We start from the raw sequence: 25268 nt of genomic DNA, 5'->3' as shown, positions 1-25268 counted from the left end.
TGCAGCGATTGTTGCAGCACGTTTAGATCTGCTTAAAACTCATAAAATGCTTGTTATTACCAGTGTCCATGTGCAGCAACGTTCCTGCACCAACCACATTCAAAGAGGAGAAACAAAGGAACATCATTACGTCAAGGCAAGTGAAAACCTGCTGTCAGGCGCCCACTATAATCCCGCTGCATTGCCGCCATCCTTGTGCATCTGGACCAAATCGCCTCCGGGACATAGATGCCACCTGCCACATGGAATGATCTACCTGCGGCCACCTGCCGCTGTGATGTCTGCACTCCAGGCCAATGTCGGCGGTGCTGCCAAACCGTTTCATACTGAATTGTTGACTTCCTATATACTCCAAAGCTTAACTTCAACATGTACAATAGTCAATCCTAATCCAGAATGAACCAACCTATCTACTTTGAATAATAAAGTTTCTTAAGGAACATCTGTTTCAGTAGTTCTGGGATTGAGCGACCGGCTTTCAGGAATGTTCTTTGGAACTATACCGCAATCCAGTTGTTCCTAGTCTATCTTACTTATGATCCTAGATATATGTATATCTCTTATTAGAGCTTCTGGGCCTCAGGAAACCATGGTTACCCTTGCAAGGAAGCACTAGGATTGTGCAGGGGAATTTCACAGGAGTAATAGCAAGAATCAGTACAACATCATTTCCGGAAACTACTGCAAGGCAAGCAAAACTTGGAGCAGAAACCTCCTTTCTTACATCATGCACGGACATTTAGCTGGGCTATAGCTCGAGAGTGCAAAATCTGATAATATCAGAAGGTGTAGATTAGGGCCCCTCCTTCACCCAGAAGTTGGCTGATGTGATCCGATCAACTTCTCTCTTGACATCGTTTGGGAGTGCTACTAGTCCGAATTAATTGGCTCAAAAAAGGGTGATGTATTCAGGGATATACAGAAGATACTCCTACTGAGCAAGCAGCATATCAGCCACGGCTTCTCCAAAAGCATACATAGGAGCCTGGTAATGACCTGCCAGTGGCAAAGGAAGCACACTAGCGTCGCAAACTCGAAGGTTCTGAACACCCTTAACCCGACACTGGGTGTCCACCACCGTCCCCATGGCGGCCGTACCTCCATTTTGGAAAAAGCTACTCCCCACAATCTGCACCCGTCGGTCTAGGTCTGCATTACTGGATGCACTGGTGATGGGCTCATGGCCCGGCGGCGGTGTCTCGCCATCGATAACCTCCTTTGCAGAATCTGTTTCCATAACGCGCAAGGCGACTCGCATACCAGCGCGTATGGCGGCACGATCTGTCTCAGTGTCGAGATATCTCGGGTCCAGTACTGGATCAGCAGTGGGATCAGCACTCGCGAGCGTGACACTACCTCGACTGGTTGGAAGAAGGAGAACCACGGGGCTGCTGATGTGGTTTCCGTCCATAGGGACCCGGAATTCGGAACCACCACCGGCGATTGGTGCGTAGGCTACCATCACTTCCACATTGCCGCGGGGTTCTTGTAGGTAAGGGTCTTCCGCGTCGATCCTGTCTTTTTGGGCGGCCTCGATGAGCTCTGCGTGCGGTGTAGGAACCGTTGCAACCCATTCTATGGGGTTGCCGTGCCGAAACTCGGGCTTGTTAAAGAGTGGGGAGCCAAGTGCATATCCCTTCTCCGGGTTCCGTAGCTTCCAGAAGAAGGTTGCCGAGATTTTATCGTGGTAATTTTCTCCAACAGGTAGATCTGCGATGGTGGGGATATTGTGTTGTGCGAGATGCTGCTGGGGTCCAATGCCGGATAACATCAGCAACTGAGGTGTTTTGATAGCACCGCACGTCACGAGCACTTCTCTCGATGCCGTGTATTGAGTCCCATCGGTCAGTGTGATACCGGTAGCCGTCTTGGAGTCGTCGAAATTCACCCGTGCGATGACGGAGTTCGTCAGCACTGTCGCCTTGGAAAGATCGTAGGCCTTGCTGGCTGGTTGTCGGAGAGCATCCTTCCAGTTCTCCGTGAATGGTCCAAAGCCAAGAGGACTGCCGCCGTTGGTATCAGGATTGTATTCCAGACCCGCAGCCAACATTGCATTGCGGATCTGTTCTCGCAGCGGGTAGGTACGAGCCGCGGCCGTTGTCGAAATCGGCCCACTGAACCCATACTTTTCAGGGCTACCGGTCGGATCGTGGTGAGTCTGCGCCATCTTGAAAAACTTAAGCATATTCGCATAGTTCCACCGCTCGTCTCCCACTGCCTTCGCCCAGGAGTCATAGTCGACTGAGTGACCTCGAGTCCACAGACCGTAGTTGATGCCACTAGAGCCCGACAGCAATTTGCCCACGTAATTGGGAACAGAGCGGTTGCCCAGTCCTGGCTGCTTGGCTGTCATCAGGTTGTATTCCCATTCAGTGCCATGGAGATGCGGTGCAGCAACAGGACTCATGATCTTGTCGTTGTAGTCTTCGGGACCAGCCTCGACGACCAGTACGCTGTGTCCCGCCTGGGAGAGGCGACTTGCGAGAACGCATCCCACGGTACCACCTCCACAGATAACATATTCGTAGGTCTTGCTCATCATGTCAATTGGTTCGAATGTCACTCTGTAGAGGAATAGATAATAGTATATTGTTTTATCGTGTGGAATGAGCGCTGTGAATGACCTCTCACTTGAGACAAAGTAAGATTTTATATCTTCATTGAGTCCAATGTAACAGCTGGCGGGGTTCTCATGCCACCCGGTTGAGGTCTCGAACTAGCGAAATCATCGAAGGACTATGAGGGAATTACAAGATCCCTGTCAAAATTTTTGGGCTTACTTGCACTTTTCGCCAGCCTCATGTCACGTAACCATATGGCCCCCAAGAAGATCCACGGCCGCGCATGATTGTGATTGGCGTAGCTACGTGTACTGTGGCGCAAGTCTCCCGAGGGGAGTTCCAACCCACATCATTTATTTCCCCTCCTGATAAGCGCTAAGGAATATATATTTCAACTAGTAAAAAAGTTTCACGGCAGATTCCTCTATCTTGCTGGCTCCCTCCACCCTGTCGGTCCCCTTTTGAGATCCGTCCGCAAAACCGCCGGTTTGCATCTACTTTAAGTACAACAACTTTATAGGCGAAAGGAGCCGCGCCCCCCCGCCCCCCCGTCCACAAAGGTTAATAACAATTCAAATAACAGCCTTGTCAATACGAGTATCGTGATATAGTGGGACCCGCCCCCGTCGGAGGACATTTGTCACAATCATTTCTCCTTGGCCCCCACCAACGTGATTAATTTCAGGCATTTTGGCCCCCCTTCTTGTGCATAAGTATTAAACATACACAGAATTAAATGAGAAAGGATTCTTGCAAGATCACAGCCGGCATTTACTGGCTAGCGTAACTGTTAGAGTTCAGGTTCCCCCAGCCCGCCAGGCAACCTGCCTCAAACCGAAGTCCTCGCCGACGTATTGATATTCCGGCACCATAGACTTTCATGAGGTCTTGGATTTTGTGCTCCTCGTTCTGAAGGGGACAACACTCCGCTTTTGTGGTATACACCTCGATAAAGACCAAAATGGGATCCACTTCGTCTCCAGGATATGATTCCAGTGCAACTCGTGTGCCTATCATTATTGGAGTTTGTGTACCTATGGTTGTTCTGGCCATTCTAGCAACCGCTCTTCGCATCTGGGCACGGGTCATGACAAACGTCAAATTGTGGTGGGATGATTGGTTATGCATCGTGGGACTCGTACGCCTGCTTCCCCCCTCAACCCTAATAAAACATCTTACTCGTTCCACGAGAAGCTAATAGAAAGGCTTTTCCCGCACAGCCATTTGCAATCCTGCCTTCCATCTTCGACTTCGTTCAAATCAATAATGGCTTCGGACGACCAATGGCAACAGTGCCAGCTGATAAACTGGTTACATACAGTCTGTTCCTGTACATTCTGATGTTGTTCTATAACCTGGGACTAGCATTCTTCAAGCTCTCGTGCCTGGCACTGTATATTCGGATGTTTGGAATTCATCGTTGGATCCGCTACATGAGTTATGTCATCGGTGTGATGGTCATTGCCTGGGTCTTGGCCAATGAATTGGTCCTGGCTTTCCGATGCCATCCAATTGATCTGGCCTGGAAGGGAACTGCAGAACAGCAGGCAAAATTCTGCGTCACGCAGACGAACATATTCATCGCGCAGTCCGGTCCGACAATATTCTTCGATCTACTTATTCTCATCATGCCCATTCGAGTCGTCTGGGGTCTGCATTTGCAATCGGCACAAAAGCTTGGTGCCATCCTTGTTTTTTCTTTGGGATTGCTCGTTACCGTCATTAGTATGATCCGCCTCGCAGATACACTTCACTCGACAGACACAGACTTGACCTGTACGTTCTTTAGCTTCATGAGACTTAGATGCGCCAGTGAAAGAATCTGACATTTGATGACAGACGGATACGTCGAATTAGGCATGTGGTCTGCGGTCGAGCCCGTGACTGGCTTGATTTGCTGTTCCCTTATGACTTATGGCCCATTTATCAAGAAACTTCGCCAAGCTGGCAAAGGATACATTCGAGGCAAATCCAGCCACCATAGACAGTCGCACTCTTCAAATTCTTTTGCCACTCAAAATAAACTCACAGGTCATCGATCCGCGGAGTATGATCAGTCTGACCTCGAATTGACCTTTTGCTCATTCACCAATGAGGCCCCCGTCGTGGGTAAGGCCGATACCTTTGGAAAAATACATGACGGTGCGATAAACATCACCCACGAGTTCCAAGTTCGACGAGACTAAGCTGTTCGCTTGGAAAGCCCCCAAGCGCTGGAGGACGGCATATCTCCAGATACTCAATTTAATTATTATTATTACCTTTCAAAGATTATTGAGCCGTTACTCAGTTCACCCTTTTACACCGACATCCATGCTGGAAATGACGTTCCTCTATGTAAGCTTCCTTTATGTAAGCGTGCCACTCCAAGCGTGGTAGATCAAGCACGTTGTTTTCACCTTCGAATTCCGGAAAGCTCAGTTCCCATACGCATGTGTATCCACGGGAAGAGTGAACAGGACCAAGATATTTCTTGCATTAGAGCACTATCAACGTGTAGGGACCGTATATGGTTCCAAGTTGTTTTAAAACGGGATGCACTGAATATGGGAATGTGGAGTTGGGGGCGCCGGTGGAGAGATGGGCTGAATAGCGTCTCTGGAAATTCCCGGGTGTAAAATCCACAATCAATGAGCGAACGAAAGTTGAGTCACTCCAACCAATCACATCTCACAGTCTTTCTTGGGTACCCGAGTGGTTCAGTGCACCAACCAAGCCCCTCATCACTACTAGTGGGGACATTGATTTTCGCCCCCGTGCACGTAAACGTTGGAGCGATCAGGCAATCACAGATGAATGGAGGCCAAAGCTGCGATTCTGCAAGGGCAACGTAAGAATTATGCACCTCACGTGGAACACATGGTCCTGTCTCTGTACTAGCTGTAAATCAATGAGTGGAGTCTTTATTTTGGCGGTTGGGGGCGATAAAGCCCCGGAGCCTTACCCGTGGCCGTGGAGACGACTTCTCATTGAGTACGTATCGCCCCAGTTGACGTTGACTTAATTTAACGGTGTATTTTTCGTCTTTCTTATCGCGGAATTTGATCCAGAAAGTTATTTGTTTTCTTACGGAGTGCATCCAAAGTGTAAGCGCTAGCACTGGTGTAATCTGCTGTTTCTGTAAAACAGTATTGTTGGTTAAGTTACAAGCAAAGGCTAGCGCCAACACTTTTGGTGCAAACCTCCACACGCCCAAAGTATTTATTTTGAGGGCTTTCAATCTCCTATGGATATAGCTAGGTGGCGCTCGGCCGGAACGGAATTGAGCAAATCAGCCCCCATGTTTGTGTGATAACGGCCCCCATACTGAAGCGGCTCACGCAGATTAGCCGACCTGATCTATAATCTCACCTATTTCTATTAGGCTAGACCGAACGGTTGGGCTTCATGCCCCGATAGAGAGTAATACGACCCGATCAGGGAATCTACTATAGAAAATGTGCCCACAAGCCTCCATGGTTCATGGTCTTGAAAAAAGAATATCTACAGCCAATTGATCCTTAGTCCCTCATCAGATTCGTACAAACCGACTTTGGCTCTTTGGGTTACGATAAAACAAGTTCAATAGTCTCTGAACACTTAATTAGACTCTGTTGTGTCATCAATCAAGATCGTTCCCCATGGCAATCATGGAACAGCCAGCACTGGTTATATTTGGCCCTCAAATTTCTTGGCCCAGCAATTCAAGTGCAGAGCGCATCCGGCGTGATCTCGTCCAGGATCCTTCTCTCGCACCATTTGCGGATGCTATTAGAAAGATTCCTGAGCTCTGGGCTTCACTGGTCGAAATTGAACCACGACTTCGAGAAACACAGGGAAGACGGAACTTGGAACAGCTTCGGGACTGGGTCGAGATAGGATCCCTACCTAGGAGAGACAGTCCGGACGAAATACTACCAAATGGGTTTGCAACTCCGTTCACGGTCATTGCCCAGTCCATTGAATACTGGCGATGCTTCCCACGTGGCGGCTTGCAGTGGCTTCACTCAAGATCAGAAGCTGGTCCTGCCCTGGAGGGGATGTGTACTGGGTTTTTAACAGCAATCGCGGCAGCAACCTCGAAAGATTCGACAGAGTTTTTTGCCATGGCGGCAATCGCTGTTCGTTTGGCAGCCTGCATCGGCACCTTCGTCGACCTAAACGGAAACACTTCGGATGGCACAGGAGAAGCAAGAGCATTGGTGGTCAGATGGAGTTCGCCCATCCAGGAGTCGTGTCTTCTGAGAATACTGGAAGAACAGCCGAATGTAAGTTTTACAATTCTTCCGAGTGCCTTAAGTCAAGGCTTTTTTCATCACAGAAAGACAGGAATTAGGAGGATGGGAGAAGGAGGGAGGGGTTCCAGTCTCCGAGGAGTGTTCGGGTTATCGCAATCCAGCATACTGATCAAGAAAGAATTACTCCCTCACTCCGTTCTTTCCTTCACACTTCGGCTGATCCTCTCGATGCCTAGAGTCAGAGAAAATGTGGATACTAACTCAATATAGGCTTATGTTTCGGTGCTGAAGGACGAGACAAGCCGCACTATCACGGTCCCGGCATCCGAAATTCCAAGTACCGCGGAAAAACTTTTGATGAACGGGTTGCGGGTACATGCGCTGGAGCTAAAAGGGAGGTTTCACCACGCAAGCAATGAAGATATTGCAAATAAGCTCCTTCATATGTGCCAATTGAACGCCGATCTGCGTTTTCCTGATGCCCAAGGCCTTCTGACACCCCTTCGACGGAATTCTGACGGTAGACGTCTTTCTAAAGGTCCGCTACATATCATTGCCATCAGATCCCTACTATTGGACCAGGTGGACTGGCTCTCCACAATGACCTCTGCTTTGGAGTCAGCTGTCATTAAGGACAAACCCCCAAAAATGTTGGTATTTGGGTCGGTCAACGTGGTTCCGCATTGCTTGATTCAGAGAAGTGGAGCTCGTGTCTGCGTCTCTAATGACATGATTCAACCTCTTTCTAACATCACGACTACCGTCAAAGACTTCGTTCCCGAGCCCGATATGACCGAACCTGGGGTTAAGTCTCTTCCTGACGCTCCAGGGTGTGACAATCATGACAACTCGATCGCCATAGTCGGCATGGCTTGTCGATTTCCGGGTGCAGACTCGGCGGAGGAGTTCTGGGAATTGCTCGAGTGTGGAAAATCAATGCTTTCCGTCTTGCCAGAAAGCAGGTTTCCAACCAAAGGTCTACGAAGATCTGCAGACGATACCGTCTTTTGGGGGAACTTCATTCAAGACCCCGACCAATTTGACAATCGTTTCTTCCAAATATCGAGCCGGGAGGCAGCTTCCATGGATCCACAGCAGCGTTTGATTCTACAGGTCGCTTACCAAGCTTTGGAGTCATCTGGCTACTTTGATGGCCAACGGAAACCTACCCATACCAACATTGGATGCTATCTTGGAGTGGGGTCGGTTGATTACGAAGCCAACATCTACTCCCATCAGCCCAATTCATATTCTGCTTTAGGGTCATTGAAAGCCTTCGTCAGTGGGAGAGTCTCTCACTATTTTGGTTGGACCGGTCCGTCGATTACATACGACACAGCATGTTCATCATCGGTCGTAGCTTTGCACTCTGCCTGTAAGGCGCTTCTCAGCGGCGAATGCACAAGTGCCCTGTCCGGCGGTGTTAATGTGATAACGAATCCAGCTCTGTATCAAAATCTCCGTGCTGCGTCTTTCCTCAGTCCAACTGGTGCGACTAAAGCATTTGATGCAGCTGCTGATGGCTATAGTCGGGGAGAGGGATGCGGTCTTTTTGTTCTCAAAAGACTAGAAAACGCATTGGCTGACGGAGACCAAGTACTTGGGGTCATCGCTGCCTCCGCCGTCAACCAAACACAGCGAGAGTACGGAACGTCAATAACAGCGCCGGTGTCCAAGTCTCAGCAATCCCTCTACCGGCATGTTCTCAGCCAGGCCGGCCTAGAGCCATCGGATGTGACGTACATCGAGGCCCATGGAACGGGTACCCCAAGGGGAGACCCGATTGAATGCGAAAGTATTCGAACTGTCTTTGGGAGTACTAATACAGGACGCCAGCAAACGCTCTATTTCGGATCTGTGAAAGGAAACATTGGACACCTGGAGGCAGGCTCAGGTGCTGCGGCACTTTTCAAGTCAGTCCTTATGCTTCAGAAGAAAAAGATTCCAAAACACATGAACTTCAACAAATTGAATCCCCAGATACCTCCATTGGAACCGGAGAAGTTGGCCATTCCCACAGAGACTATTTCGTGGGATGCCCCGTTCCGCGCCATTTGCATCAGCAATTATGGCGCAGCTGGAAGTAATGGTGCACTCGTTCTGCGCGAGGCTCCCGAGCCCCTGAAATCGACCTGCTCAAGATCCACTGGAAATGGCCCTTTGCGATGTCAACTGATATCCATCGCTGCTGATTCAGCTGAGAGCCTTCAGGCTTACTGCAATCAGCTATTGCGGTACCTTGCTGATGTAAATGAGAGGCATTTTCCGGATGTCGCCTACAAGCTGGCCCGCATTCAAAATCCAGCACACAAATATCGTCTGTCATTTGTCACACGCTCCATCAGTGAGCTGCGGTCTTTCCTTTCCGCACAAAGTCATGTGACACCGACTCCTTCATTCTCTGGAACGGTCAAGCCCGTTGTTCTTTGCTTTGGTGGCCAATCCAAGTCCAGTGTTGGTATCAACAAGCAGCTATACGACTCGATTTCGCTATTCCGCCACCATCTCGATCGTGTTGAAGCTGCCTGCCAAGCGTTGGGGAAAACAATCTACCCGTTTATATTTTCGAAAGAAGTCATTCAAGACTCTGTTACCCTTCATTGTTGCTTATTTGCCTCGCAGTATGCCTGTGCCAGATCTTGGATTGATGCGGGAATCAAGGTTGCGACAGTCATTGGCCACAGCTTTGGGCAGATTAGCGCTCTTTGTGTCTGCGGTGTGCTTTCCTTGGAAGATGCAGTGAAATATGTCATTGAGCGAGCGTTGCTGTTCGACATTAATTGGAGTGCAGAAAAAGGTACCATGCTTGCTCTGAAGGGCGATACTCAGATTGTAACACGACTGGTATCCACAAGTCAAGTCGAGATAGCCTGCTACAATGGTCCAAGCGATGTCGTGGTTGCAGGATCTATACAAGCTATTGAGGGCTTTCAATCCCGAGCCAAGGCTGCCGGGATCGACGTCCGATGCCTGGATGTAGCTCGTGCATTTCATTCAAGTTTGATGGATCCAGCTTTGCCGCAGCTTCGAAGAATCGCGAACGCACTTACATTCTATCAGCCATATATTCCAATTCAGACTTGCACTCAAGGTCACGGCCGGGACTCCTTTGACCCAGAATTTCTGGTCGATCATTCGCGCCAACCGGTGTTCTTTCATGATGCCGTTCAACGAATAGAATCCCAGCTTGGACCGTGTACCTGGATTGAGGCAGGTTCATCTTCCTTCGGTACCACATTGGCGTCGAGAATTGCGAGTCAACTAAACTCATTTATCCCTGTGGATATTGGCGGCCCCAGCCCTGCAGAGTCTTTGGCAAATGCAACACTAAAGCTACAAGCTCTTGGCTACAATGTGCAGTTCTGGGCATATCACCGCAGCCAACGAGATGCCTTTAGGGTCTTCAACGTTCCTCCATACCAGTTCGCCAAATCGAAACATTGGCTAGAATTCAAAGAGTTTAACAGCCTTGCAAAGGAGTCAAGTCATACTGATGACAACGATCAACATTCCAAATTGCTTCTGTTCGTCCAGTCGAGAGATAGGGAGAAAGGAATTGCTGAGTTCAAAGTCAACGCGAATTCCGACTATTTCCGGGCTTGTGTCAGCGGTCATGCAGTTCTCGGCCATTCCCTTTGTCCCGCATCATTGTATCTCGAGCTCGCTGCCCAGGCCGCGGTATATATATGCGAAAACGAATCCCCCGTACTGCCACAGGTGGAAGACCTCCAGATAAGTGCTCCTCTAGGGCTGAATCCATTCGCAACCATCAAGCTTCTTCTTTCCCTGAAGGAGCCCAAAGTATGGAGATTTTCGCTCTTGAGTACTACTGGAGCTGAGGATATCCATCACGCGTCCGGGACTATTCAGGTCCCTGCCAATGCAGACTTTTTGGTATCGGAATCGAGCCTGTATGAGCGCTTAATTGGAGCAGATCGTTGCAACTCAATCCTTCAGGACGCATCCATAAAATCAATCAATGGACTCGTGTACAATGTGTTTGGCGCGGTTGTGGACTATAAAGACTTCTATCAGGGCGTCCAACGCATCTCTGCTACCAAATCTGAAGCATCCGGAGTTGTATCCCTTCCAGTGGCCGCTGCCGGAATCATGCAAGATTCTGTATGCGACCCTCTAGCGCTTGACAATTTTCTTCAAGTTTCTGGAATTCACATCAACTGCTTTCGTGATCTTGGAAGACAAGAAGTTTATGTCTGTACGTCAATTGGGAAGCTGAAAGTGTACCAGTCTCTAGAGAAGGTGCGGGATCAATCTTGGCTTGTTTATTCCAATACTAAGCAGGGTGGACCTGGGGTATTGGAAAGTGATATCTTCGCATTCAATAAGACCACCGGATCTCTCATGGTGGCTCTTTTTGGCGTTCGATTTGCCAAGGTGTCTGTAAACTCTCTGACCAAAACTTTGTCCGCCCTCAATCACGGAAAGCCCGTTCAACGATTGAAGGATTCCACGCCGCCATCGACTCCTTTGAGCAATCTAGGTCTAGGCACATCACCAAAACCAGTGCTTGACGGAAATATTCTGCTTCGTTTACAGCGTCTTCTAAGCAGAGTGACAGATCGTCCCGTGGAAGATATTCTTCAGGTCAACTCTTTGGAAGCATTGGGAATTGACTCTTTGATGAGATCAGAAGTCACAGCCGAAATTCGACAGGAATTTGGCCTCGACATATCGACCGACACGTTAGCCAAGGCTTCAACCCTATTCGATTTGACCACATTGATATCATCGTCACAAAAGTGGCCTGTTCAAATTGTTAATACACCCTCATCGTCCGAAAGCCACACAACTCTCTCGATGCGTGACTCAACCTCTTCCACTCTTAAAGATATCCTTTCGGCCATTACCGATATTCCTGTGGATGAGATTGGCAATGACAGCACTCTTGAAGCACTTGGAATAGATTCTCTTATGAGAAAAGAGGTCCAATCTGAGCTCCGAAAGAATCTGGGCCGTGCGGATATTCCAGAAAATCTTCATGAATACTCTGTCACATCACTTGCCGCATATCTCGCCGACCAGGATTGTGGTAAAAGGGATGACCTTTCGTGCGGTACGCCGCCGGGCAGGGTTTCTCTTGGAAGGCATTGCGATATTAAAGCGCTGGGTTCTCATACGCAATTGATGGCCCCAGAAATGATATCAGGATTGGAAGAGAGGCAGGAACTCGTGAAAAGAAATGATAGAAGCCAGCTATTTCAGCTATCGGGTCCACCGAAACCTCTTTGTTCCAGCACTGTTGGGGGATTCACACTAAAGGACCTTGCTGCCTCATTCGAAGAAATCAAAGGAGCTTTCGATCAACTTTCGGATGAATCTCAGTTTCTCAATTTCTACGCTCAGGTCCATCCCCGTCAGATGGAACTTGCCACGGCCTACGTCGTCGAAGCTTTCAGAAGTCTGGGCTGTCCCCTTTCTTCGATGTCTCCAGGGGAGAGCTTGTCGCTATCGCCCGTTTCCTATGAGCCACGACATGGAAACCTCATGAAGCAGCTATACAAACTGTTACAAGACGCAGGGCTCATTTCACTCGACAACTTGGGAGAGTACAAGCGAACATCTAAGCGCGTGGACTGCACTTCCTCCGCCGATCTCCTCGACGCGATCATACAAGACTTTCCCCAACACCAATTAGAGCACCGTCTCCTGAGTATCACTGGCTCCAGGCTTGCGTCCTGTCTGTCTGGCGAGCTAGATGCTCTCGATTTGATATTTGGGGATCGGGCAGCCAAGGACTTGGTTAGCGATGTATATCTCAAAGCCCCTGTGTTTGTGACAGGAACGAAGCTTCTCTGCAAATTCCTGCTATCATGCCTTAGACAAAGAACTCAGCCCATCAGGATTCTAGAAATCGGAGCCGGCACTGGAGGAACTACCGCTGATGTGGTTCGCTGTCTTACCAGCAGCAATATTCCATTCGAGTACTGCTTCACCGATCTTTCCCCATCCCTAGTCGCAGCAGCCAGGAAAAAGTTCAAATGGTGTCCCAACATGGAGTTCAATGTCCTGGATATCGAACAAGAACCTCCATCTGCAAATCAGTACGATCTGGTTATATCCACGAATTGTATTCATGCGACGAGGAATCTCACTGCGACAACCAAAAATATCCACAAACTGCTCAAAGAAGGAGGCATCCTCTGTCTTGTGGAACTCACACGGAATTTACCGTGGTTTGATTTAGTTTTTGGACTACTTGAAGGATGGTGGCTATTCAATGATGGTCGTCAACATGCGCTTGCGCATGAGCTTTTCTGGAAAGATAGTTTGAGACAAGCAGGCTTTTCATATATCAATTGGACTACCGGCGACACGAAGGAGTCAGAGCAGCTCCGCTTGATAATAAGCGTGAAGATGGATCATCAAGACGACCTTTCCAAGTGGGAAACTGGTAGCGAGAAGTGCACAGGGGACAAATTTGAAATAGTCACTTCACGTCAACCATTGTCAGTATATTCAACACCTGATCTACTTAAGGAACCTGGGCTTAGTGGGTCAGTTGTGCTTCTAACTGGCGGCACAGGTAATCTTGGCACCCACGTCCTCCACCAGCTGATTAATCGAGCAGACGTCCGCCGGGTGATATGCTTGAATCGATTGACAACAAATGATGATCCAATTCAACGGCAACGACGTGCTCTCAGAGATAAAGGTATTGATCTTAACGAACGACAGTGGGAAAAAATTGAAGTTCTCGAAGCAAAATCAAGCCACACGGCCCTCGGTTTGCAAACCGAACAATACCAGCGATTACGAGACCAAGTCACCCATATTGTCCACAACGCGTGGCCAATGAGCTTCAAGCGGTCCCTGCACACATTTGAACCTCAATTCAAAACACTGCAAAACCTGTTGAAGCTCTGCCACGAAGCCAAGTACGGTGCAAGACTCTTATTCATCTCCTCGATAGGCGTAGTTGGCCGCCACCCCAATACATTTGCGAATAAGCCAGTTCCGGAGGATCCGGTGAGGGACTGTCAAAGTTCACTCGGATTCGGATACAGCCAGGCGAAATATCACTGCGAGCAGATAATAAATCGGGCGCTGGAGCAAGATACCCGCCTCGAAGCTTCCTACGTCCGAATTGGACAGATAACGGGTTCTCAACAATTCGGTTTGTGGAATACAGAGGAGCACGTTCCGGCTTTACTGAGAACATCGCAAACAATAGGCGCTCTGCCCCACCTTGATGGAGTAAGTTCTTGGCATAGTTTGAATTGGCATTTGTGAACTGCTACTTACGATGGCACAGCTTGCCTCCTGGCTCCCAATCGATATTGCCGCTGCCACCGTCAGTGAGCTCCTATTGGATACGGCTCATCTTCGGATGGTGTATCATGTCGAAAACCCTGTTCGTCAGCCGTGGTGTGAGCTGCTTGGTTATCTCTCTGCGCATTTGGGGCTGCCTATCATTCCGTATAAGGAATGGCTGAGTCGAATGGAGACCAATGGAGACACCGTGACAGGGTCACCTAATCCGGCGAAGAACTTAAGGGATTTCTTCAAAAATGATTTTCTTCATATGTCCTGTGGGTCAGTTGTGATGAGTACGACCAGTACAACGTCTGTCTCTGCGGCTCTACGATCAGCCGGTCCCGTGAGTCCAGGAACTCTGTTATTGTATATTGAGCAGTGGAGGAGGACTGGCTTTCTGGGGTGATAGATATATGTCAGCTCCACATGGCCTCTGCATCGACAAGAGGGTTGCTTGTCAGCCGCCGTTTCCCGAGAACAGGTCAAGCAATATTAATGCCCGATCTCGGTATTGGGTGAAGTCTGATTTGGAAGATTTTCATATCTGTAGGAGCGGTTCTATGATAAGAACCTCGGTAAATTAACTCACTTCAGGCGAGGTTCCATAAACGTGAACAGATAATATACCATCGCGCCGTCATGGCTTTGCTCCAGGTTTTAAGTATTTGGCCAATAGAAACCTGATGAGTGGACTCGGCAAGTACAATTGTTGGACGTCACTATATTCTGTTGTGATAATCTATAGAGACGCGACTCTTTGAACATTTGCTTCGTGGCCAGCCCGACTCATGGGTACCTATAGCAGTTGGACTGTTAAGGGAGGTATAGTTAACTTAGAAGCCGTATTGCTTTACCACAATTTCGCCCTACGTAACGTTATAGCTCGAAGGATTGGGGCCAAAATTGGGGGCCAAGCTTATTTAGTTCAGGCGGGGTCATAATTGCTACAGTATGTAATGTTGTAGGATGTGTATAATGGTTGTATTCTTTAGTAGGGTTGTGGGTTACGACGCCGTATTACAGATACGGGTAAACCCATAGCGCAAGAAAAGGGCGTATCTGGGGGCGTCTCTGGATGACATGACAATACCGCAAGTACAGATGATTCAACATGTAGCAATTTAAGCGGGGGAAGATCGTCGTGGGCTCGTGGTATATTTAGGTTCGTCAGTATCCCGAGCCTCACAGGCTTTTCACTCACACCTCTGACAATCTCCAAATTCGTTCCGACAAAAGTCCGGCCAACGCTTTGTACAAATAAAGTGACTCCAATAAGTGCCATTGAGATACCATATTGGCTTCTATACCTATATTTGTCACCTTCGACTCGCAATGTCTGATTTTGCGTCTCCCGCCTCTACCCCCTCTTCTTCATCTTCTTTAGTCCCCACTATTGATATCTCCCCATTTCTTCTAAATCCAACTAGCGAAGCAGCAAATGATGTATGCCAGGCTATTCGTGTGGCGTGTTTGCACACAGGCTTCTTCCAGGTTATTGGCCATGGCGTGTCTATGTCTACCATGACTAGAGCCTTTGAGGCATCGCGTCGTTTCTATGCGCTGCCTCTGGAGGAAAAGCAGAAGCTTGATATAACGAAACATCTTGGATTCCGTGGATATGATGGGATAGGAACTCAGTCATACGGTGGAGATACCTTGCCTGATCTGAAAGAGGTAAGTCTTTACATGAACTCACTACCTCCATTCCATTCGCCTTGTGTATTCACAAAGAACACTTGTTGCAGAGTTTTTTCATTGGCCGCGATGTTTCTCAATCACATACAGACTATGGCCGCATACTCACAGGCCCAAATATCTGGCCTTCTTTTCAGGTCCTCCCCGCAGTCGCATTCAAGGAGCCTGTGGAAGCATTGTTCTCGGCCCTGATGGAACTAGCATGCAAGATCCTAGAGATACTAGCGCGGACTCTACCATACGGCGAAGGGATCTTCGATCGTTTTAAGCGCGATCCTGCTACGCCTATGCGTATGTTACACTATCCACCCACGGAGGGGGCAATGGATGCCGCTGCGGTCGACGACGAGAGACAGCTCGGTGCTTCGGCGCACACGGACTTCGGTGCAATTACTCTCTTGTTACAAGACCAAGTATCTGGATTGCAGGTGCACGACTCGGATACAGGTAACTGGGTAGACGTACCACCTCGTCAAGATTCTATCGTTGTCAATATCGGCGATATGATCACGCGTTGGACCGCGGGTGAGTATAAGAGCAGCGTCCATCGAGTTATCAATCGTTCCAGTACAGATAGGTACTCAATCGCCTTTTTTTTTGATGGGAATATTGACTGTCCACTTGATCCTCTCGATGGCACAACAGCTCCTGGTGAGTCTATTACGGTTGAGCAACATATGATTGAGTGTATACGTTCATCGTATGCGAGCAAGTAGATATATCATTTGTGTGGGCGCATCTGGATAATCCGGGTTACGAGGTATAAATGCCTGGCAAAATGACAATTTATTTGTCGCTTGTCCTATTGGGTATATAGGGATACATAAAGTGTTTGCGATGAATGACACCCTGGATCGTCATTAGATCCCAATGCCATAAAGCCTCCCTTATCGATCTGAAAGAAAAGAAATCTCAACCGGCTCATTCTGGGAAGCGAAGGATGAAACACCGTTGATGGGCAAGACTGATTCTAATCGACTTGTAGGAGCGGTAACGATCCCTCCAGTGTACATGTTGATCAGGAAATTGGGCACATTCGGTCAAAGTCCCATGTCAGGACCAGGAGATTTCAGTACAGTTCAAATCAACCTTCAAAATGAGATACTGATCTCTCTATCTAAAATTTTCACACAGGACTCTGTCATTATTCCATGCTTCTACAAGGGACTGGGAAAGGAAAAAAAAAAAAAAAAAAAAAAAAGGAAATGATCCCCGAGGGTTAATTGACTAGTCCGCCTATTTCTACTTTCCCTTGCGTGCCTTCACGATGAGTAGCTAAGGACCTGTCCCATTGATGCGTCTGTCCTGTTCGGAAGGGATCATAAGATGTCATCATTCCTCTTCAAACCCTCGGGGATAAGCTTTTAGATCGAGACCCGTAAGTGCAGAAAGTAAATCAGAGTCTTTGTATTATTGTCTAGTAGCTAGCAGCTTAGAGTAGTCAAAGAGTAAATGCAATTATTCAACTAGAATAATCTCATAGTGGAGTGGATAAAGTATAAGTATTGTAATCACTAAGAATGGCGGTGGTCACATCATTCTCTCTCTAGCTCTCTGTTTCGTTTCTCTGGCATGTATCTCGAGCTATCTGGTCATTTTCACAGCTGACAGATCGTAAGCCCAAAAGGTTGAAAATCATTCTAGTTATATTAAATTTAAACAAGAATCATTATTTTATCTTCAAATCCAGTAAAATCTATATATATTCTATTTATTTTACTATTTCATTTGTTTTACTACTAGTTGATACTAAGATATTGTAAGGAGGTGAATCCATACAAGGTCCCCGCCTTATTCCGTGTGTACCTGAGTATATAGGGCTCCCTATCGGTCCTCAGGGAATCTGCGGGTCATGATGGCCTTTGGTCTCGCATTAACGTTTCCCTCTAGAAGAGTCCCTTACTATATTAACTATCAAGTTTACTGTTTTAATATTAATAAATAAAGAAAGAAGGAAGCTGATTCATGATTTCAATATATGACTATCTAATTAATATTACAGGACTAAATCTCCAGTGCTTATATTATTAGCTAAGACCCCTACCTAATAATCCGTTGACTACTCACTGACGAGAGGAGATGTAGCCAAGCCCCCTGGAATTGCATATCCAGTAGGACAAACTACGGAGGCTACTCCGACCAGGGAAGCTTTATTTCACGGGGAATATTTGTACAGGGTGTAGAGAGACGGTAACAACATATTAATTGAAGAACTTCTACAGCTATACAACATAATAATAAACCCAGCAGTCAAGTAACACGCCTTAGGCGCAAGCGTCTATGGCCATCCAGTAGCTTCTACCAATCCCATCGCTTACGTGACAATCCATCAGAGCACATAGCGGAAGGCTGGCTGCTCGAAATCCGTCAAATCGAGGAACTCAGTCCCAACAATAACGTTCTCGCGGTCGGGATCAGAACTTGCCTGCCGGTCGCGTTTCTTATTTTCCATAATGTTCACCAGACGAATTACCAGTAAGGTAGCCGCTGCCAGAGCGTACATGATGGCAACGAGCAACTTGCCGTCGAAGTACTCCGGCGCTTGATTCGAGCGGAACGTCTGCGGTCCGATCCAGTTTCCAGCAGCATAGGCCAATATCTGAAGACCATTCACAGTTGCCTTCTTGGTGTAACCCAGCGTATTGTTAGATATCATCACCATGACCAAACACCACGAGGTCCCGGCAGCACCGATACAATAGTAACCCACCAACAAGCCGGCTTTTGCGTGAAGGGGAAGGACAATCATCAAGATGCCGCCAACCATAGGTATAAGGATAGCGATGATGGCAAAGAGGGTTCGGTCAAGTAACCTGTCCGACATGTACGTCAACCCCAGCTTGCAGGAGATATCAACAAGACCCATTGGCATGTTAAGCATGAGGGACATCCGGCTAGAGAAGCCGAAAGAGCTGATAATGAGAGAACCGAAGGTAGTGATTCCTCCATTTGGAATATTCATCAAGAATGAAAATAGAACGTAGAGGTATGTGCGTGGATCCCGGAATGCTTCGAAGAAATGTGCCCATTTCCAAGTACGGTTCCCAATGCCTTGAAAATTGCCTCTGATGCGATCAACAGCAATATGCTTCTCGCGGTGGCTCAGGAATTTGGCCTGGATTCGATTGTTAGGCATGAACCAAAAATAAAGAAAGCCGGTGAGAACGGTAGGCAAGCCAAGCACCAGGAAGAGTATCTTCCACACAGGAATAGATGCCTCCTGCACACCTGACAGTCCATACGCGATTGCCGCAATCAGTATCTGAGCGACACCGTTGCAAGCAAGCCAGAAGCCCATACGCTTGGCCTGCTCCTCTTGTTTATACCAACAGGAGGTAAACAGGACGAAGGCCGGAGTTATTGTCGCTTCGAACGCGCCGAGGAAAAAGCGAACACAGAGCAGTCCAGCGTAACTATCAGCTGCGACATGGCAGAGAAGCACGACGCCCCAAATCAGAATATTGGCTGAAGTATATTTCCCTAGTGGAAGTCGACGTAGCAGATAGGTAGTGGGAAATCTATACCAAGATTAGCATGGACCTAGAGAAGGGAGGTAGAGAGAATGCAATGGTACATACTCCCAGAATATGTATCCAGCGTAGAAAATGCTCGAGACCCAGCTGTATTGCTGTGACTCAGGGTCCAAGTGTGTGTCCTCGCGGATTCCCATTAGGGAGGCATAATTTAAAGACGTTTTGTCGGCATAATTGGATCAAATAAACCCAACACAGCAAAGGCATCAGGACTCGGTCGATCTTGAACAACACTTTGCGGGACTCTTCAGGGGTATATTCGATTTCGCCATCAGCCATAAACTGCAGGGCTGGGTCGAAGTCTCGCGTCTCTCCATGCTTGATCTCGCCACGCTGGACTTCAGTATCCGCTTGCTCCATATCATGGTTGGGTGGAACCCTTAAAACGTCTTTTTCGTTGGGTTGGGTAGTCATATTGCTATGTCACAATCACTTGATCCATCATATTCGAAAATCATCGATTCGCGGAGTCATCGACGCTCCTTAAATGGGTCCTTGCACGGACCTGATAAGGATGGGGCAAATGGCCCCGGATTTTCCAAATACCAAAGTTTGTTCCGGAGATATGTACAGCGGTTAATACCGGTGACCGGGCAATAATAGTATTTTAGATAAGCTACGCGATCTAATCAGATTTTATACCAATTCTGCCGGCACTTAAACACCAAGAAATCATTATTGCCCGATGGCCGCTATTAGCCGCCGTAGATATGCAATTTGCGGGGTTGGTGGAGCTCCACCGCCTATGGGTTTCGTATCTCTTCCGGGCTTCTCCTGGAATCTTTTCATCGATAAGTTACAAGAGGCCGAAATACGAAGAAAGATTTGCGTAGGTTCCCAAGCCATGAAAGACTACGCAATCGGCCGGAGGATTGTACCAAGAACGAACCGACCATCTGGCTCAGAATTCCCTACCCCTCAGCCACCAGTCCGTTTCGCGCTCGACTCCCGGTATAATTTAATGTATCCTGTTTTTTGTCTCACCATAAATAGAAAACACCTCATTTTATTATTTCTCTGGTGAACGTAGCAGTCTAAAATCAATTGCGATGAAGGTTTTTACGTGACATAACAGATACGGAGCTGGCTTCCAGGTATGTATTGTGCCCTTTTCCATTTTGCCCTCTTGTTATAGAATCAACTTATTCGGAAACCGGAAGGTCATTTGGCTATGTGGATCGATCCTTCCATTATCAAATCTCCTATGCTGTGCGCTGCTTTCTGGTTTACGCCTTTAACTCAGGTACAATGTACATCCCAAAATTCGAAATCAGAGGTCTGGAATGGGGGTGGTCAGTAGCTTTCGTAGAACAAACTAATTCTATTGCAAGAATATAAATCCATAACTTAAACCAGTGTTGACAACAAATAACGGTGGGTGAAGTAGCATGCGACTTTGCCAGCTACTCTTCTCGCCGACATACGATTTGATGGATACATTCGGCCACATAGCGCACATTGCCTTCGTTGAGCCCGGCTATAGAGATTCTGGAGCTTTCAGCCATGTAAATGTGATGAAATTCTGAATTTTAAGGGTGAATAAGCTTGATTCTCTCACGCAATCTAGAAGCCTATGAGGTCTTACTTACTTTTCAGGTAATGAACTTGGTCGGGTGTGAGACCAAGCACGCAAATAATGCCTTTCTGCTGTGTTAATTTCTTCCAATCGCCCGGAGTACCTGCTAGGAAAATAGTTCCTGGGCTGACAGTGTGTTGAAAAGAGTGAGAATGTGCGATACCTAAAGCCGTCAGTTCACTGAATAACCGCTTCCTCATTCCAGTAATGCGCGAGCTCATCGTCGCAAGATCACGCTGCCACTGAGAGAAGAGGCCTCCATCTCCGAGAACCGTAGCGACGATACGAGCACCAAATGCTGGGGGATTAGATATATCGCAGCGGATCAACTGGGCCAAATTTGACTCGACGTTCGTGGCGATGCTGTGGTTGCGTGATACGAAAGCACATAGTCCGGCTCTCTCGCCTATGAGAATAAGCGAACGTGTGAGTGAGAGTAGATACTGGAAGGGAAAGCACAGATTGACCTGCGACCCAACTGAGCCTACTGGGACAATACTCAAAGCGAACACATACCATACATTCCCATGCTTTTGGCGAAGGAAATGCAGACACCCATCTCAAGATTGAGCTCCTCCGCAAAGTACCGGATTGCGTAGGCGTCTTCATCGTAGTTATCAGACGTCAATCCCAAGTACGCAGCGTCAAAAAGAGGGAATAGCCTTCTCTCCTTCATGAGAGCGCCAATCTTTCTCCATTGTTCTGGCGTAGGATCCCAGCCACTTGGATTGTGTGCACTAGCATGAAGAACAAAAATCGACATCGGATCTGCTTCGGTCATCGCTCGAAATAGTGATTGCATATCAACACCACTACTTGAGGCATAGTTGAATTCTCGGACTGAGAAGCCTACTGATTCGAAAAGCTGCCTGTGGTTGGACCAGCTCGGATTGGTGATGTATCCAGTTTGATCACAAATAGATGTCCGCATGAGCATCATTCCTGCCACATGCAGTGCACCAGTACCCGATAATGCTTGACAGGAGGCGACCTATTAGGAAGGGATTGACATATTAGTTTCTTGTGGCAATGATAAGGCTCTAAATTGTTTACCCGACTCTCCCGTATAGCGGTAGAATCCATCTTGAAGACCAATTCCGTAACTAATTTTCGAAATTCTGGATGACCCAGGATCGGAAGGTATTCGTGTTCGCAATCTTTGATAGCTTCCTTGGCTGCTTTAACTGCTGGGAGTATTTAAGGAATTCCTTAAATATCTTTGTATGTGCCTTGGCCCAAGTTCACTTTGTGAGTGTCTGGATCAGCTTTGTAATCTTTGGTAAGTTCGAATATCGCGTCCGGGGGCGTATAGGCCACGTCTTCAAAGAATGTAGAAAATGACAACATTGCGCGGAAGAACAAGTGAGACTAGACTTGACCAGACACAAACAAACAACTCGCAATTAATGGGGCAATCCATGATCCCCGTATGGGCCACCTGTCTTGATGGCGAATGTGAAGTGGACAAATCTATGGTGGAGCTCCACTCGCCATCGATACAGAGAGCAAGCACCGGCACTGATAGATAAATTGATGACTCCGCGAAATCCTACTACATCTCTACTCAGAGTGTTCTCGGACAAGACAAACATTCTTGAAATATCAGCATTCACAACGGCAATGGTTCCACTAACGCCTAAATTCGGTGTATACACAGCATTAGTGACCTTCTTTACGGAGGACGAATCTCTCGATATTGAAAGTACCTTGACACATGCTAAGCGCATGGCTGAAGGCGATGTTGCTGGGCTAGTCCTTCAAGGAAGTAACGGAGAAGCACCACATCTGGATCACGAAGAACGTAAATACTTGGTGCGCGCGGTGCGCGATCATCTCAACGAGTTGGGGTATGTGCAGATACAGCTGATTGTTGGATGCGGCGCACCCAGTGTCCGAGAAACATTGGCGCATATTACTGAAGCAAAAGAATCTGGCGCCGACTTTGCACTGGTGTTGCCCCCGTCATATTGGGTCTTAGCTATGAGCACTAACGTAATTGAAGGGTTCTTCGACGATGTATTTCCCCTAGTTTCCAGTCATTTCAGATTACTTATCTAGATCACCTTACCTGACTGGATCACAGGTAGCATCTAGCTCTCCACTTCCAGTTCTGATCTACAACTTCCCTGGAGTGACTGGTGGTATCGACATAAGTTCAGACTCAACCATCCGGCTCGCCCAATCCAACTCCAATATTGTTGGGTGCAAGCTCACTTGCGGAAATGTTGGAAAGCTTCAGCGTATATCATCTACACTTCCTACCACGTCCTTTGCCGCATTTGGAGGAAAGTCGGACTTTTTTTTGCCCGCCCTCGTAGCCGGGTCCAATGGAATCATCGCAGCTCTTGCCAACATCGCGCCAAAAGTGCATGTGGAATTGCTGAGAAGATATGAGAATGGTGATATCAAGGGTGCTCAAGAGCTTCAATCCCTGCTCAGTCATGCAGACGGTGCTCTTGTTAAAGTGGGCGTGACTGGTGTCAAAGCTATTGTGGCACATTGTTTCAAATATGGTTCAGGGCAAGGGCGAAAGCCCCTGCGAAACTCTACTATCGCGACACTGAGCCCGAACATTCTGGAGCCCATTCTAAGAGTGGTTGAGCGGGAAAGAATGTGTAATTAGACAATGTATTTGAATTAGAAAGGTCTTGAATCTGCGGTGGTATAGAAGCTCTGAATATCACATCAAAGATGAAGCCTGCACATCTCGGCCACGATCGCAATCTTTAAATCTCCGAAGAATGCCGTGTGGACGGCGGAAAATAAAGCAGACAGCAGGAGACGTAGCCATCCTTTAGCTCGGCGTTTTAAGCAGATGACAAACACAATCGACAAGCAGGTCTGATGGCGCTAGTCGTGCCATTACGCAAGGGAAGCAGGAGGCGGAGCAACTTCTCTCGGTTCGAATATCTTGGAGAACAAACTCTTGGAAGAATAAGAAGAAAAAAGAGAGGAAAAGAGAAAGAAATAAAGAAAGGCCGGACAGGGCAACCTGCGCTGGCCTGGAAACATTCTACAGGGGAATCTCAGGGAAAGTCCCGTGCGCATTTCCTACAGGGAGTTCTCCATCAGAATTTAATTTCAAGTAAAATAATATCAAGTTTTAACATGAACTACTAGCTAAGAGGATTCGCTTTGTTGCCGACTATTCGCACTCCAGAATGACAGCCCCGCCTCTTGACGAGCAATGCCATAGATAGCGGAGCTATCTAAATTCTCGCCAGCATACTCGCGTGCAGTATTTAGCCGTTTGGAAGCCGTTTCAAGCGTGTGTAGGCGGACATTATGACTGTCGGCAATAGATAGAGCGTGCTTCATGTCCTTGCATGCAAGAGCAACCGCAAACCCAGGCGCCGTGTCCAAAGGAGGTGCATAAGCTCCACTCGTGATTCGTTTGCTGTAACTTTGCAATACGGACCCGAACATATTTCCAATAAAGTCTTCCATCTGCTGAGTGCCGATTCCTGCTACCTCGGCAAAGACCTGTGCTTCAGCAATGACCTCCATGAAGCTGATGACAAGGATGTTCCTGCATAGACGAAAAGAGTTAATACATGAAAAATAACCAAATGAGGAAGAAGATGATTTATTTACCCTGAGATTTTGAGGAGACTTGATTTGCGCACGTCTTCTCCCATTTCAAAAATGCTGCGTCCCATAACATTCATGATAAGAGGTCTGATTGTTTCCACTACTGTAACAGGACCAGCAACAGCGAATATGAGCTTTCCAGCGGCTGCGACTGGGCTTGCGCCAAACACTGGTGCTGCAATGAATGTCGCACCATGCTCTTTGAGACGTTTCGCTGCCCACTCAGATGTGTCTGGGTGAATAGTAGATGTGTCAACGAAGATTTTACCCTTTAGAGAGTTCCCCATGGTGGAAGCTCTCTCCAATAGATCGATCAACACATCATCGGTGGAGATCTCCAAGTTGTTAGTAGTTCTCTCAAACCGAATATCTTTGAGGTGATTGAACAACAGCGGCACCTACCATTGTGAAAATTACATTGGATTTCTGAACTAGTGCATCGAATTCTTCAGGCACAGCCCCTGCATCGCGAAGAATATCTCCCTTGGAGATTGTTCTGTTGCTGTATCGAAGCGGAGGCAAGTTCTTTGCTTGAAGGTACCTCTGGAGGTTCAATGACATGCCAAGGCCCATAGATCCAAGGCCGTACTGTCATTTCAGTGAGTGAGTCAAGTGTACAAGTGGGATCTGGTGTTCAAAGTTCAAACCTACCCAGCCAACTTGTGGGATAGATGGGCTCATCCTTGTTTGCGGATAGCGAATATTCTCCCCAAAAAAAGTTTTGAGTATAGTGTACGGTACATGCACCAAGCTCATGTGGTTGTCTTAAATGGGCGCTGGCTGGAGGGCGCTGATAGCTAAAGTGGAGCATAAGAGGTCT

The 25268-nt window shown here is 47.7% G+C and overlaps 7 protein-coding genes across 7 annotated transcripts; 3 read left to right on the top strand and 4 right to left on the bottom strand.

Moving 5' to 3' along the window:
* Window positions 1-884: 884 nt before the first annotated feature.
* On the bottom strand, window positions 885-2659 carry BDQ94DRAFT_153660 (GMC family oxidoreductase). Its single transcript, XM_026768170.1, has one exon. The coding sequence runs from the start codon at window positions 2540-2542 to the stop codon at window positions 932-934; it is 1611 nt and encodes a 536-aa protein (XP_026620619.1). The 5' UTR covers window positions 2543-2659; the 3' UTR covers window positions 885-931.
* A 691-nt stretch (window positions 2660-3350) lies between these two features.
* BDQ94DRAFT_184470 (uncharacterized protein) lies at window positions 3351-4811 on the top strand. Its single transcript, XM_026774651.1, has 3 exons — window positions 3351-3699; window positions 3782-4337; window positions 4401-4811. The coding sequence occupies exons 1-3, from the start codon at window positions 3523-3525 to the stop codon at window positions 4745-4747; spliced, it is 1080 nt and encodes a 359-aa protein (XP_026620618.1). The 5' UTR covers window positions 3351-3522; the 3' UTR covers window positions 4748-4811.
* Window positions 4812-6181: 1370 nt separating this feature from the next.
* Window positions 6182-14459, top strand: BDQ94DRAFT_175511 (uncharacterized protein; the record flags this gene model as incomplete). Its single annotated transcript, XM_026772514.1, has 3 exons — window positions 6182-6808; window positions 7049-13993; window positions 14052-14459. 3 exons carry the CDS (start codon window positions 6182-6184, stop codon window positions 14457-14459), a joined length of 7980 nt encoding a protein of 2659 aa, XP_026620617.1.
* Window positions 14460-15266: 807 nt separating this feature from the next.
* Window positions 15267-16522, top strand: BDQ94DRAFT_184466 (isopenicillin N synthase family dioxygenase). The gene is made up of 2 exons (XM_026774650.1): window positions 15267-15727; window positions 15799-16522. Exons 1-2 carry the CDS (start codon window positions 15386-15388, stop codon window positions 16462-16464), a joined length of 1008 nt encoding a protein of 335 aa, XP_026620616.1. The 5' UTR covers window positions 15267-15385; the 3' UTR covers window positions 16465-16522.
* Window positions 16523-18077: 1555 nt separating this feature from the next.
* Window positions 18078-19695, bottom strand: BDQ94DRAFT_175509 (major facilitator superfamily domain-containing protein; the record flags this gene model as incomplete). Its single annotated transcript, XM_026772513.1, has 3 exons — window positions 18078-19266; window positions 19327-19403; window positions 19471-19695. The coding sequence occupies 3 exons, from the start codon at window positions 19693-19695 to the stop codon at window positions 18078-18080; spliced, it is 1491 nt and encodes a 496-aa protein (XP_026620615.1).
* An 825-nt stretch (window positions 19696-20520) lies between these two features.
* Window positions 20521-21940, bottom strand: BDQ94DRAFT_163494 (pyridoxal phosphate-dependent transferase; the record flags this gene model as incomplete). The annotated part of the gene is made up of 7 exons (XM_026769749.1): window positions 20521-20559; window positions 20706-20803; window positions 20871-20960; window positions 21021-21220; window positions 21282-21324; window positions 21374-21848; window positions 21911-21940. 7 exons carry the CDS (start codon window positions 21938-21940, stop codon window positions 20521-20523), a joined length of 975 nt encoding a protein of 324 aa, XP_026620614.1.
* Window positions 21941-22934: 994 nt separating this feature from the next.
* BDQ94DRAFT_184463 (NAD(P)-dependent oxidoreductase) lies at window positions 22935-25129 on the bottom strand (the record flags this gene model as incomplete). Its single annotated transcript, XM_026774649.1, has 5 exons — window positions 22935-22972; window positions 24013-24386; window positions 24452-24783; window positions 24851-25036; window positions 25100-25129. 5 exons carry the CDS (start codon window positions 25127-25129, stop codon window positions 22935-22937), a joined length of 960 nt encoding a protein of 319 aa, XP_026620613.1.
* Window positions 25130-25268: the final 139 nt, after the last annotated feature.

This window comes from Aspergillus welwitschiae (assembly GCF_003344945.1).
Source record: "Aspergillus welwitschiae strain CBS 139.54b unplaced genomic scaffold BDQ94scaffold_56, whole genome shotgun sequence".
Lineage (NCBI taxonomy): Eukaryota > Fungi > Ascomycota > Eurotiomycetes > Eurotiales > Aspergillaceae > Aspergillus > Aspergillus welwitschiae.
Note: the sequence above shows the minus strand (reverse complement) of the source record. Positions and strands in the feature narration are given on the sequence as shown.